This window comes from Sylvia atricapilla, chromosome 5 (assembly GCF_009819655.1).
Source record: "Sylvia atricapilla isolate bSylAtr1 chromosome 5, bSylAtr1.pri, whole genome shotgun sequence".
Classification (NCBI taxonomy): Eukaryota; Metazoa; Chordata; class Aves; order Passeriformes; family Sylviidae; genus Sylvia; species Sylvia atricapilla.
In genome coordinates, this window is record NC_089144.1 from 47331406 (window position 1) to 47345030 (window position 13625).

At 38.9% G+C, this 13625-nt stretch overlaps 1 protein-coding gene across 7 annotated transcripts in view; it reads left to right on the forward strand.

Annotated features, from left to right (window-relative positions):
* ERC1 (ELKS/RAB6-interacting/CAST family member 1) overlaps positions 1 to 13625 on the forward strand; it is a 252432-nt gene that overhangs the window by 141216 nt on the left and 97591 nt on the right. For 4 of the 7 annotated variants that reach the window (XM_066319384.1, XM_066319385.1, XM_066319387.1 and 1 more), the window contains one exon: positions 5217 to 5348. The exons of the other annotated variants lie outside the window; for them this stretch is intronic. In XM_066319384.1, the coding sequence (XP_066175481.1) occupies positions 5217 to 5348 (132 nt within the window). The remainder of the gene's footprint in view (positions 1 to 5216; positions 5349 to 13625) is intronic. 7 annotated transcript variants of the gene reach the window in all.

Sequence of the window (13625 nt, forward strand, 5' to 3'; positions counted from 1 at the left end):
ATAACCCCCAGTACATTGGGTCTTCAATTTTACCAACTGAGAGCACCAGGACAGCTGTGTGCAGCCAGCCTTAGCATCCCTGGTTATTGTAACTCCACTGTTTGCTCCTGCCCAGCAATACTGATTGCAGCAGCTTTGCATGGTAGTTTGCCTCTCTGTTACTTTATTTACAGAGTCTTTAGTGTTGGATCTGTGTTTATTTGGGCTTTATTCTACATCTTGGTACAAAGCTATACCCTACCCTAAAGGTATTTCCTTCTTCAGGAGTTTGTAAATTCTTCTTTCATTCCACTTTTCAAGCAAATATGTTTTTGAAGGTTTAGGGGGTTTTTAATACTGCCCCTGTCTTCAGGAAATGATGAATTACACAATTTTTTGTGGACATCTGTTGTTTTGGATGAGTTGCAGAAGGACCCCAAACACTTTTTGAGCTAGACTCTGTCACAAGTACCAGTTTTTGTGCCATGGGGTTCTGGCCTTCAGCATTTACCTGATGTATATTCTTTAAAACCCCTGAAGTCCAAGTATTGCCTCATCAGTGTAAGAGGTATTTCCCCATTTAGGAGTGACAATTTTGTGTGCTTTTCTTGTTCAGAGACTTGAAGGTGTTGATGAGCATGTGGAACTGAATGAGGGATCCACCATGCTCGCCTTAGCTTTACGGCCCTATGGTTGTTTGCTCCTGAAATCAAATGAAACTGTAATGCCTCCTTTTGGTAGCACCACATTGTATATTCCCTTAGAGCTTCAGGACCCTCTTAGGAAAACATGCAGGTTTTTACAGCTGTTTTTCAGTGAAAAGCAGACGTTGTTTAACTAACTGATTGATTTTCACCAATTGTCCTCTTCTGAAGATTAGCATCTTTGCACATTTTGGCACAGCATTTTTCTTTCTGGCTTCAGTAGTACAACCAACACTGCAGAAAGCCACCTTCAATAATTTTGTGAGTCTTTTGGCATCTCTTGGTAGATTCCTGAGATTGCAAAGCAGGAGTCCTCAGTAATGGGCTGACTGTAAGTAGAATCAAATTTTCTTCTTCATATTTGTTTCTGGTTGTGGCCAAAAAGAGGAAGCAAGGGAACTTTATGGAAGATTTTGAAAAGTCTTTGAAGAAGATTTCAATTTTCCATATTAATTAACCAGCATGCACTTTTAGAGTTACAGTTAACCAGGCCCTCGTATTTTTAACTGGGAAAAAATCTTCACATTTGTAGATGGACTGTCCCCAAATGTTGAAGAAGTTGTTGTCTCAAGAAGTAAATGGCTGTATCCACGAGGAAGCTTTAAGTAGTACTTGAGGCAGCTGACAGTCCTGAGTTCCCAGGTTCCACTTACCCAATGGAAGGTCAGTCCACAAAGTAGGGGTTTTCTTTTAGGAAGAGTTTTATTCCATGTAGAATGGAGTGAACTCATTAAGTTCTTTGTCTAGGTCATGGCTTCTTGAGGAAATACACGACAAGCAAAAGCAAAAGTTCACAGAAACAAGGGCTTGTAATGATTTAGTGGTTTCGCTGTTTAAGAAGTAATTGATTCCTAGTGCAAAACACTTCCACAATTGCATTCTTCCCATCTGAAAGTGCACAGGTAAAATGTGCTATTGCATTATTTACAGGGTTATGTGATAGAATTCTTTCCCTACCTAGGTGATTCTCTAGTCCTAGAAATACTTTCAGCAGTTAAAAGAATCATTTCATTGCCTTCTCAAACTGTTAACTAATCTTTCCCAAGAGCTGACTAGAGAAATCCACCTTAATTCCAAGAATGAAATTAGGCCATAAAGATCTTTGTGAGTGTAGTTCAAGACAAGGGTTATGAAGTTTGCCAGGATACCTCAGATTTAATTGAACCTACATGCCTTGGTGAAAGCATGTATCCTATTTCATACACTTCCATAAAGCTTCATGGCAGATTACACATCACATGAATGCAGGAGAGATTCAATTGATACATCCTTTTAACACACATCACTTGGCCATCCCAGCACTTCCTTCCTGAAGTGAAAGGAGAAGCCCAGGAATGTGAGTCAGTCACACCTCTTTTTCCTTCCAGGCTTTCAAACAGGCATGGATGGAATTCCTTTTGCATGTGAATCAGCAACTGGATCACAGCATAGGTAGCAAAAATTTTTATTGTGCCTGAACTCTTGGCACTCCCACAGTGTGGAATGGGTTTTTCATTTTCTGTGTGCTGCCACCTGTGAACATAAAGGCAGAGCGGTATCCCAGTTTAATTCCATCTCTGCCTGGCAATGTCATGCACAGGGGATGCAGGAGGGCCACAGAGGTATTTGGGTACGTAATACACCTTGAAGAATGCATGTACTGTACAGGTAAGTAATAACTTTTTCTTTCTGAGTAGTCATCTGTATAAGATTCCTGAAAAGAAGCTGTCATTGTTCACCATTCTGATATTTTATCAAAATGCAGAAAGATTTGCCATTGGTGTGATGCTCAAAGGTTTGATTGCTTCACAGGAACAGTCACTGTTGGCAAAATGGTATAACTGTAGTTAAAATTGATTGAAGGTTTTTTTGTAGAGTTTAATTCTTATCAAAATAAAGGTCATGTCATTAAATGGAGGAAAGCACCAGCAGCACAGGTCATCATGAGCCCGTCATGTTTTTGAGTTCAGAGCCAAACAGTTGGAAAAACACTGCTGATGTGTCAAAAGGTTCACTTCAATTTTATCTACTAATAAGAGACAGCAGCTTATGTTTAAAAAAAGAAGTCATTCAAGTACTAATCAGTCACAAATCAATGAGCTAGAAACAAAATAATTCTTTAAGAGTATTTTGAGACAATGCTGCAGTGATGGAGGTGCTACCTGACTGAGCAGCAACCTGCTGCTTCTGCCAGTTGTTTGTGTGGTTTTGTCGGGTGGTTACACGTCATCACACTGTTAGAAGAGTAAAATTGCACATCTTTTAACTAGGTTTGACTGAGACAGAAAGGAAAACCTACTCAGTCTTTCCTTACTGGGTGAGTTACTAGTATTAAAGTTCATTTCCAGCCATTCAGTCTAAGTCAGCCTGGATTTTTAACTTGTAACCCTCTGTGATATATGTAAAAGTTTATGTATTATTATATGAAACAGAATAGTATATGAATATAGATTTTTCAAATGCAGGTAATGTGGCACTGTATCTTTGGTATCACCAGTTGTTCTTCTTCCTGTCCCTAAGGAGTTCACCTGTCTGAATAGAGCACTCTATAGTGTCATGTTTAATACACTGTTGAATTCACCTCTGAAATGTTTGTCTGGAGTGAAGAGTGGATAGACCTGTGTGTTAGAATGTTTTATTCTGCATTCTTGTTTTAAAAGAGTTTCCATTTGAAATGCTGCTGTTCAAACATACAATTCCCACTTCTCTTAATTGACACAGAGAGCTACACATTCCCTTGGCTGTCCATGAATGATAGATCAAGCAATAAAGTTCATGAATACTCTGTAATGCAGATAGGCAAATAAATATTTCCTATATCTGAAATGGTCATTATTCCTTGCAGAGCTTTTTGTAACCTTGTTATTCATCTTTTGTTGAGACTTCATTTATGCTTATCATAACCATAAAGTAGTTTTGGAAGATGTTATCAGTGTTCCTAAAAGATTCTGCAAATATGAAAATTTGTTAATCTGTTAATCAGATCCTGTTTTTAAAATGTAGATCTCTCCATTTGTCTCTTTTGAAAACAGCAATTACTTGCCCTGTGAATCCACCTTGGAATGTAACCATCAGCAGAAAGCTGCTCTGCTTGCAAAGCCCAACAGCTCCTGCTGCCTGTGGCTGAGCACCAGCCTTGCTCTTTACCAGGCCAGTGGTGCCAGAGGTGCTAGATGTCTTGCACGGTCTGATACAAAGTTTTGCATCCCTGCCTGAACACTCTCACTGAAAGGGGCAGTTTTGAGACTGTCAGAAATTATTTCCATACAACTCTCTTTGGGGATTTGGTCCTAGAAAGCATTCCTAGAATCAAGGAATAAGTGAGATTCATTTGTTAAACTCCAATGACTAATTTTTTCATTGTGAAGGTTGTAAGAACAATGGTTGTCCAAGTCAGTCTTTTTCTTTGTTCTTTATATGGTACAAAACACTTTCGGTGTAAGTGGAAAATTACAATCCTAAATACAACAGGACAGGAGCCAAAGGGGTACATCTGACAAAGAGCAAAATGCCAACGAATAAAAGCATTTTTGATTCTTCCACTGTCCTGAGATGGCTAAAAAGCTGTGTATTAACTTCAATATGCATTAATATCTCATTGGAACCCCGTGATCTAAAAAAATCTGTGAGACAAGAAATGCAGAAATCTTTCATCAAGCTGCTCCCTTGTGGTGCATTTGTTGAGCAGCCACAGTCCTGGGCATTCATGTATGCACAGCCTGCTTTGCAGCCTTCTGTCAAGCTGCTTCTGCAGCTGCAGGAGAGACACATTTATTTTCCTTGCAAGACTAAAGTTAGGAGTCTCCTTTACAAATAATACCATTATGTCGTATATATACATTTTTAAGTTATCCTGCTTTTAGAAATCAATAAAACATATTTTTTTGTGGAGCAATAAGTTTTCTTCAGTGGTCTGAACACGAGGCACATCTGAACTCACAGCTGTGAAGATGGTCTTAATCAAAGAATAAGTTTTTAGGGAGTCCTGATACTTGAATGTCTGAGATTCAGACAGCCCAGATGAATCCTTCCTATTTCCTAGAGAGCCTTGGGTCTAAAACTTTGTTTAAGACATAATATGCTGTTGGGTGAATGTTTGCTTTTCTTCCTCTTAACCTGGAAATGGTGAATTCCAAAATGCAGAGCTCTGTTTCCATTCTTGCCACACCTGCTGCTGAATGTGTGAGCACACGGGCAGTTCTGCCTGCCTGCTGCCTTCCTGCCACTTCTGGCTTCTCTGCTTCTTCAGAACTGTTTACTAATCCTGATTTCCCAATGATCCATCTCTGTACTGTGTAATCTGACAGGACTGTGGAGTAGCCACACCAGGCAAGCACTCTTGCTTTGAGGTCCCGCTTCTCTGGCTTCCTCCTTCTCTTTACTGCGATCTTCCTCTTACTCCTGCATCCCTTCATCTTTCTTTCCTTTGTGTGAAGATTATTTCCCTGCACTTGTGCCTTGGGAGGGAGAAACACATTTTGGTTGGTTAGAACTTGGTTAAAAGGCTTTACTTCCAAACAAGTCACCTTCACTGAATCTCCCGTCATTTTCCAGGACAACCTGCGTAAAAAGGATGATCGGATTGAAGAACTGGAAGAGGCACTCAGAGAGAGTGTTCAGATAACTGCAGAGCGGGAAATGGTGCTAGCACAAGAGGAGTCAGCCAGGATCAATGCTGAGAAACAGGTCTGCAATCTTGTAAAGTCACTGGTAGCCCTCCTAGGACAGTAACCAGACTAATTAGTCCAATACTAATTTCCCTGCTTTGCTGCGTGAAGCACAGCTGGCTTTCCTTGATGATCCTGTGTGTCTGTTCCACCATTAGGTAACAGAACTCCTAAAAGCTGCAAAGCCTTCATAGTGAGTTATATTTAATAGGTAAGATTTTCTTGAAATTCAAATCAAAGTATAAGGTATCCTGGGCTTTTGAATTACTGGTTTAAGTAGCAACTCTTCTGCTCTGTGTTGCCTGTCAAAGCTGCCTTCCTGTGTGTGAGGTATGCTTAGATTTACTGTCTTGTTCATTGAATGTATTTGAAAGACAGTGGTTTTTATTAGCCTAGTTGTGTTTTTGGAACCACAATCTCCTTGCACTTGAAAAACAACTGGTTAGAAAGAAATCCCTTGGCTTGAGCCAAGCATGCACACAGAAAATACACACTTGTGTACTGAAGCCACAAGTAGAAACTTTCATGCATTAATTGATATTATGCCACTGATAACTGTGAAGGATCATGGACATGCCTGATCTTAGCTCAGGTAAGTTGTCATTAAGAAAGCATACTGCAAGTTATGAATAAATCCATGAGATTGTGATAAAGTTTGTGAAGCAGTAGCTGAAACTAAGCACTTTTACTTTTTGTGAGCCTCTTCGGCGTTTTTCACTCTGCTTTAGGACAGAGTAATTAGCCAACAGGAGCATTTGGTTAGTTGCATTTCAATGAAGGAATCTCCTTTTTATTTACTTAACAACACTTCTGACCAAGTGAACTTTGAAACATTTAGAGAGGTTTTTCTATCACAGGCTTCAATGAAAAAGAAGTAAAAATCCAAGTTTTCCTGAAGATAGCAATTGTTTCTCGGTGAGCTCAAGTCGAGCTCAAGTGTTTGCTGATAGAGGTATTGAGGATAATTCTGGTTGCTGTATTTTAGGATCCTAGACAGTGTGATGGAACTCACTTTCAAGAATTCCTCCTTATTATGTCCTGTGGAAGTTCTTTATAGGATTTTGAAAGGCAAACACAGATAATACTAGAGTTTTAAAATGCAAAACTCCATTCTCGATATACTATCAGTAGCAAATCCATTGATTTTCACAAACCGTGTAATAGGTTGTGAATATTTTTAGACCAAGTATGAGTGATGTGTGTGATTTTTAAAATGTTGATGTTGTTTAAACTGATTATAATTTGCTTTTAATTGCATGCTTTTTCTTTCCTCTCTTGTTTATCTTGTTTTCTACCATTCTGCCACTTCACTGCCTGTCTGAAGCTTTTTAATGAATCAGTGCATGAGGTCAACCATTTTGGCTTTAGGTGGTTCAAGGTATGAGGACATTTCATTTGTGTGTGCCTCTGCCCCAATCTTTAGTGTTGTTACTGTAGCCTTGTCTTGTGTAATCCTGCCCTCCATCATCTCATGATGTGTGGTGTTGTGTTATTTTATAGGCTTCAGATTTAAATTACACTGTCTGTGAAGCCACCCTGGATTTCATGGTTCTCATATATCTGTTATAGATCAAAATCTTGCTCTCTTTAATGCAGTGTTTGAAAATATCCTGCCAGTGTGTATCAGCTTGGACAATGGGTAACTGTCTGTGTATGCAAGACATCTCCTGCTGCCTCAAGCTTTCTGTTTATTTCAGGATTTTGGACCTGTTCTTTCTTTCATTTTTCCCAAAAATAAAATCAAGCATTTCCTGCTGGGAGCAGTGCCCCCACTGAACTGGGCAGAGTTTTATTATCCCTACTGATGTGTAGAGCAGAAACCCTGCCATAAAGAAAGCACATGGTACAGTCTTGCATAGATGGGAAGGCTTGAAAGTTCTTCAAGCCTTTCTTTCTAATAACAGTCACCAGTTTTGCTGATGCACCTGCTGAGTCCTCTGTGTAAATGCCATTGGGAATTCCTCCCAGCTGTGGGGTTGTGCAGTACTGTGCCTGGACTCAGCAGTCCAGCCCTCTGTGGAAGGTCAGAACATGTGCACAGACTTCTCTGTAAGTATTCCCATAAGGTTGAAGGATTTTGCAGATAAACACTTGTATCATAAAAGGATTTTTTATTAGAGGTGGTCAGTGTAGATTCTGCATTAACCAAATCTGAGTTTCTTTTAGAGGAGCTATCATTATGTTCCTCAGGGTGGGAAAAAAGGATTCCATAGAAGATTTTTCCCTGATCAGAAATACAGCAGTAGTTTTGCTCCCTAAGAAAAACTGTTGAGGTTTTCTTTGACAAGAGAAAGAAAAAAAAACAACAAAACAACAACAACAACAAAAAAAAAACCACCTTTCAGTGCCCTGGTGCATGTTCCCATCCCTTCTCTCAGGAATATCAACTCCTGCTTGAATGCACTCCCTGGTATCAGCTAACATTTAACCCCTTGCCCTAAAATGCAATGCAAATAAACCCATAAATAATGGCCATCAGCTCATTATTCCTTCCTTCCTTCCTTAAGTAGCTACTACAACTGAAGTTTTTAAGTTGGCAGTCTCATCTTGACACCTTCCATCAACTTTTTTTGAAATTATGGTTCTCAGTGGGACATTTTAAATGCAGTTATGTATGTTGACCTATAAATAGCTTATCTGTGTTCATACACTGTGTCTTTTTATCCTGCACTGGGCAGATTGTTCTGCTTTCCTTTTTTAAGGAAAAAAAAAAACAAAAGACTGAATATTGTAAAAGTAATGAATTGTTTAAATGTATTTTCTTATGCTCATTCCTCTCACTGTCTCTATAAGTTATTTCAGCAGGATTTAATATTATTTCAGTACACATTACATGTAAAATATGTTGATAACAAGACTCTTGAAATTCTCTCTCACATATGCCTACTTCAAAATTGGTATCTGTTTGTTAAGGAAAAATCAAGATGAAATAGGTTAATAACTCAACCAAAACTTGACAGTTCTCTCCCATTTCCCTACTGTAAATACAAGCTCTGCAAGTGTTTGAATGTAGAGTGGAGCATCCAAGAGCCTTTTCTGTCTTACCTGTAAGTTACTGCACAGAAATTCTCTCCAAGTGAGCAATGGTACCTGTCATTTGCACTCAGAACACCATCAGAACACCCCTCTGGTTTAACTTTCTAGCAAATACTATTTAGACAATTCATTTTAAGAATAGAATAAAAAACTACATTTATAACAGGTTTATCCTATATTGGACGCTGTCCTATCAAATACCTTCTAAAATGCAAAATAAATTAAAACATGTCTTTTTTGCTGAGTGTTCTGTTACTGAAATAGATCTGAAATATTTTCTCACATATGTTGAGAAATAATTGGAATTATTTCAGAGCACAAATTTTGCCACATGAAGTCACTCCTGTAGATCCCTGTAAATGGACAATATAAAGTAGAATTTTTCAGGAGCCACTTACCTGTAGCTGTTTTCTGAGCACTAAGGAAATGTCAGAGTTCTGACTGCTCTGTAATACATGCTGGACAGTTTGTTTTTAATCAATGGGTTTTTATCTTCTTCTGTATCTCCTAATGAGAAACTTGATAAACTAGGAGATTGGAGATGAAGGCAGTAATCCAAGGTATGGCTTGGGGGAGAAGGTGCTAGAGGCTTTTTCTAAGATTTTTCTAGGGAGTTTACATTTCTTTGGCTGAACTTCTCTTGAATATCTTCTGAAAAGCTCTTTTCTGTAAAAGTCTGCCAAAATCATTTTAGCTTTTGAGTGTGTGTATATATGTACACGTGCAAAGTCATTTGAGTACGTAGTTCATATTTACTAAAATTCGATGCTAGAATTTTATATTTTAATTTGTTTTACTGATAAAAAAAAACTAAAGGCTTTTTAAATCAGTGTCAGCCCAAAGCATAATCTTACCATTGTTTTCCAAGAGATTTACTTTATTCCTCTGTCTGATTGTTCTGCTTTGGTTAGAGGAAGCATTTTGGGTGACTGAAGTTCACTGTGTCCCTGTCAGTGAAAATGTTTGCAGTAATTTTTGGGAGCACTGCCTCTCCCTAATGTTACTTCTTTTCCCCAGATATTGAAATGGGTGATATTACGTTTTTCTTTAAAAATACTCAGCTTTGTACTGAGTCACAGTACAAAGGAGAGGTAATATGGGGTGTAATTCCCCCTGCATTCAGTAATGCGCCTTTTAAGAGGTGGAAGAGAGAAATTGTTTCTCTTACTTGTGTTCAGCTGTGCTGAGCTGAGGGCTTGGGAGGGGTTTTTTGCCTCCAGTTGGGAAGAATGAATAGAGGGAGAAATGATGAATAGAAAATCATGCCTAATGACTTTGAGGCAGAGATCTTTTTCTAGCATTATAGACAGAAAAACCTTTTAAATCTTTTAGAATCACAGAACTGTTTAGATTGGAAAAGACATTTCGGATCATCAAGTCCAGCCATTACCATGCTGGACTTGACTCTGCCAAGCCCACCACTAAACCATGTCCCCAAGCACCACATCTACCTGTCTTTTAAATTCCTCCAGGGATGATGACTTTGTTTTTGTTTAATTTGTTGCTCTCATTTAAGGTTGCAAAGTAGTCAAAATTTGATGACTTTCAGGAGAATTGGGGACACGGAAAGCATAATTAACCTCTGTGCAAAATACACACTGAGCATTTCTCCATATAACTTGCCTTTACATTTAATGAAATGAGAAATACTGATGGAAACTGTTACATATAAATTTGGTGCAAGTGCTGATTTTAAGATAATTTTGTCTGTATTTTTATCCCTTTTTATTGTTCAATAGATAAATACCAATTTCACAATATGCCTTTTACTAAATCAGGTATTCCAGACAAAGCTCTGTCTTGGCATCTCCCTGCCTGTTATATTATTTTCTTAAGCACCTACCTCATTTTATTTGTTGTGGCTCAAGAGACAGTCAAAGTCTTGCAGACTTAGTTATATTAATGCTTGCTTGTAATTGTGAAGACCCATGCAAATACTTGTGTTAATATTTGTTTAAGCTGGTCCTGTGCTTTTTTCTTTTTAAATTTCTTTTCCAGTTGCATTCTCTGATGTTAAATTCAAGTGTGATGCAATAATACATAGCAATTAAAGCATTAGAAATGCTCATTAGGCTTGAACATTAGATTCATAAATTGAAAAATATATATTCTTTTTCTGACATAATTGATTTTTCCCCCAAATCCATGAAGTGCAAGAAAAGAAATTGTTTCCCTTCTCATAGCATTCTCCTATATAGAAAAACACAGAAGAGTGACAAGCTTGAGGCTCATCAAATTGAGGATGTCTCTTAATTTGAAATATTTCCTACTCACACAAAAGCTTCCAGAATTTCCTGTACTGCTGTTTGCCATCAGATTCCATCAGATTTCAGTTGGCTCCAAATAGTGGAAGTTCTTTTTATTTATTGTAGTTAGATTCTGCTATTTGCTTTCTGTAAACTACAATGCTGAAGATCTGCTTGCACAAGTTTGTAGAGGTGGAAGCTTTCCTGAGCTTGCCTGTGAGACTTTGCTCCTTCAGTTTGCCACATGTTCAACCTTCACATGGCAGTGCTTCCATTTATTTATGTTCATGAGCCTTAATGTCTTTTGGGAAAAGAGTGTTAAAGTTGTAGGTGGAATCAGCATAATGATTTTTCACTGCTTGTAGTGAGTTAATACATCATCCCAGAATTTTTCTCTTTGGAAAATCAATTTGTGCTATATAAATTGACAGTCTTTGCTGTGCTGTGTAGCACATTAAATATTTACTTTGAATATTATTCAGTTAGATCTAAGCTATCTGCCCTAGTGACATAGCCTAGTTAACCTGAAACTGTCTCAAATGCAGCAAAATGGAAATCAGCATGGTCTGCAAGAAGCTGGTAAAATACTGCTGAAATCCTTGGGCAGTTAGTCCCACTTCTACCTTAGCAGCAGTAGATATAACCTAAGAAAGGACAGTTTATTTTGAAGATGACCATGTTTAGAGTTGTGGGTGGAGTGTCATGAATTACCCACAGATCTGGGGAATTTTGTTTGGGTGTGATAAATGGTGCCAAACGAGCGGGTGCAGCTCTGCACAGGATGTGCTTCATGTGCTGCATTCTAGTGTCTCTGCCTCTGCAGAGATTTTTAAAAGGTGATCAAAATCCAGGTTTTTTTCAAGATGGATTGTTATTCCTGGTGGTTGCTGCTGTATTCCCAAGGGCTGGGACTTGCTAGCCATGGAAGATAAGCGCAAGACAGTTTCCTGAGACTACAGATCCATGTAAAGTAAAATAGGACAGCTTTCTTTGGTATGGTTTTGTGGATTAGAAAACAGGATGAGAATGTTCCACTGGAAAAGGGTTTCACTTGAGGAAAATGTGGAAATAGAATTGTTACAGTCTTCAGATACCAGTGACTAAACCAGATTTCTTTTCCTCAGTAGAAATCAGAATTCAGTTTTCACTGACTTTTTTTCAAGGCCTGACTCAAATATTTTGTTTGTGTTAAGCAGAGGCAATTATTGTTTCCTTCTCAAGAGCTCTTGTCCCAGCAGAAGCTGTTGCTTATTGATGTAGGTTATAGCCCACATTTAGGAGATAAACTGTCAAAGCTACCTCCAAACATCCTAACAGGGCGCAGCTGTGACTTACTGAGCATTCAAGGCTGAGGAGTTTTCTCTTTTCCAAACATCTGTGAATTCTGATTCCTCTCTTTGTACAGAAACTCAGCGCTCTCAGACTATGAGCAAAAAGCCCTTGATGAATACTCAAGTAAGAAACCCGTTGACAGAGGGTTCTTTGTTGATGTTTTGTGGCTTCTGCAGGAGGACCATGGTGATGTCAGATGTCTGGTCAGTCTCATTCGTGCTCTTCCTTGCCCACAGCCATCAGTGCAGACAGCAAGGAGCAATACAGAGCATTAACTCCTCTTTATTATCAGATGCTCTTTTTATAATGAAGTTTTTGTTGGGAGACCAGCTCATGGAAATAAGAGACATCAGCTGTCTAAATATCTCCGTTTCACAGTGATAAGAAAAACTGCATTTATCTGCAGTATCCTGCAGGTTTTCAGACCGTAGGCTTTTGTTCTCTTTATCTTGCTCCTCTCCTTTTTCCCATTTAATAAGGTAGGAACAGAACAGTGGCACCAGTTCTGTTAAGCCACCAAGACACTTTTATCAGGAACGCTGAATATACAAAATCTGAACAACCTAAAAAACAAAGGCACAAAGACTTAAGAAAGCCACACAGTAACGTAAAGGAAGACAAAGTTCATCCTTGAAATCACTGCTGTATATTACAGATGGTCAAAAGACCCTGCCTTTTCTCTGGAGAGCTGGGGATCCAGCAGGCATTTTCCCAGCTTCAGCACTGACTGCCCTCTTCACTGCACACAGAGCTCCTCCTCCACGTGCAGAGCTACACTCCTCCCATGCTGCACACAGCTGTGCTGCACAGCGGGCATCCCCTTGGAGATGCAGGTAGAAGTGATGGATAGAAACATCTTCATTACTGTATCCTGTGCACTGGTGCTGAATAAGAGGGGCTTGAATTGAAGCCAGAGCTCAGGCTGTGTGGTGGGACAGAGCTTAGGCTGTGTGATGGGACAGAGCCATCCTGCTTTACACCCCTCTGCTGGGGTGGGGCAGAGCTTTCAGCTGTTCTGTGCTCCAGGGCTGCCCTTACCTTACAAATCTGGCATCACAGGATCATTTTACTGAGGGACAGGAAGGTTTTTCTTGTTATTGTTTACTGATTTCTCTCCTTTTCCTCTGACATTTTTAGCTCTAAAAAAGTTATGCCTAACAGTTTTCCCAGTATCTACAGGAATTTGAAGTTTGTTCCCTTAATTCAGAATAGCCAAGAATTTAGTTAAGTGTCTTGGATATAGTCTTTAAGAGTACCTTAAAGCCACCCTACTGCTTTAACGAAAATGGGGCTATGATGAAACCATAATTCATTTCCCTCTTATTTTGTGTAAAGGTTTATTAGCTTGTGATTTAAGCAAACCATCTGGTCCTGCTGGCAATCCAAGTTATGTCAGAGTCAGTGTTTTCTCCCTGTAATATGTTACTGGAGGCACTTAAATTACATGCCTAAGTCCAAAGTCTGGCCTGTGCTTTTTCCATGTCTTAACATCTGTTCTAGGAAATTTTTCTGGGATCCAAACAAGTTTACATGGAGCCAGATCTCTTGTCTTTGTCTTTCTTTTCATGTCTATTTCTTTTCCTTCTCTGCAGTCTAATCAGTTCAACTGGGTAAAAGATAATGCAGAAATTTGCAGTCTCTTTATCATTTCAGCAGTGTACACAGTGAGATACAAAATACTT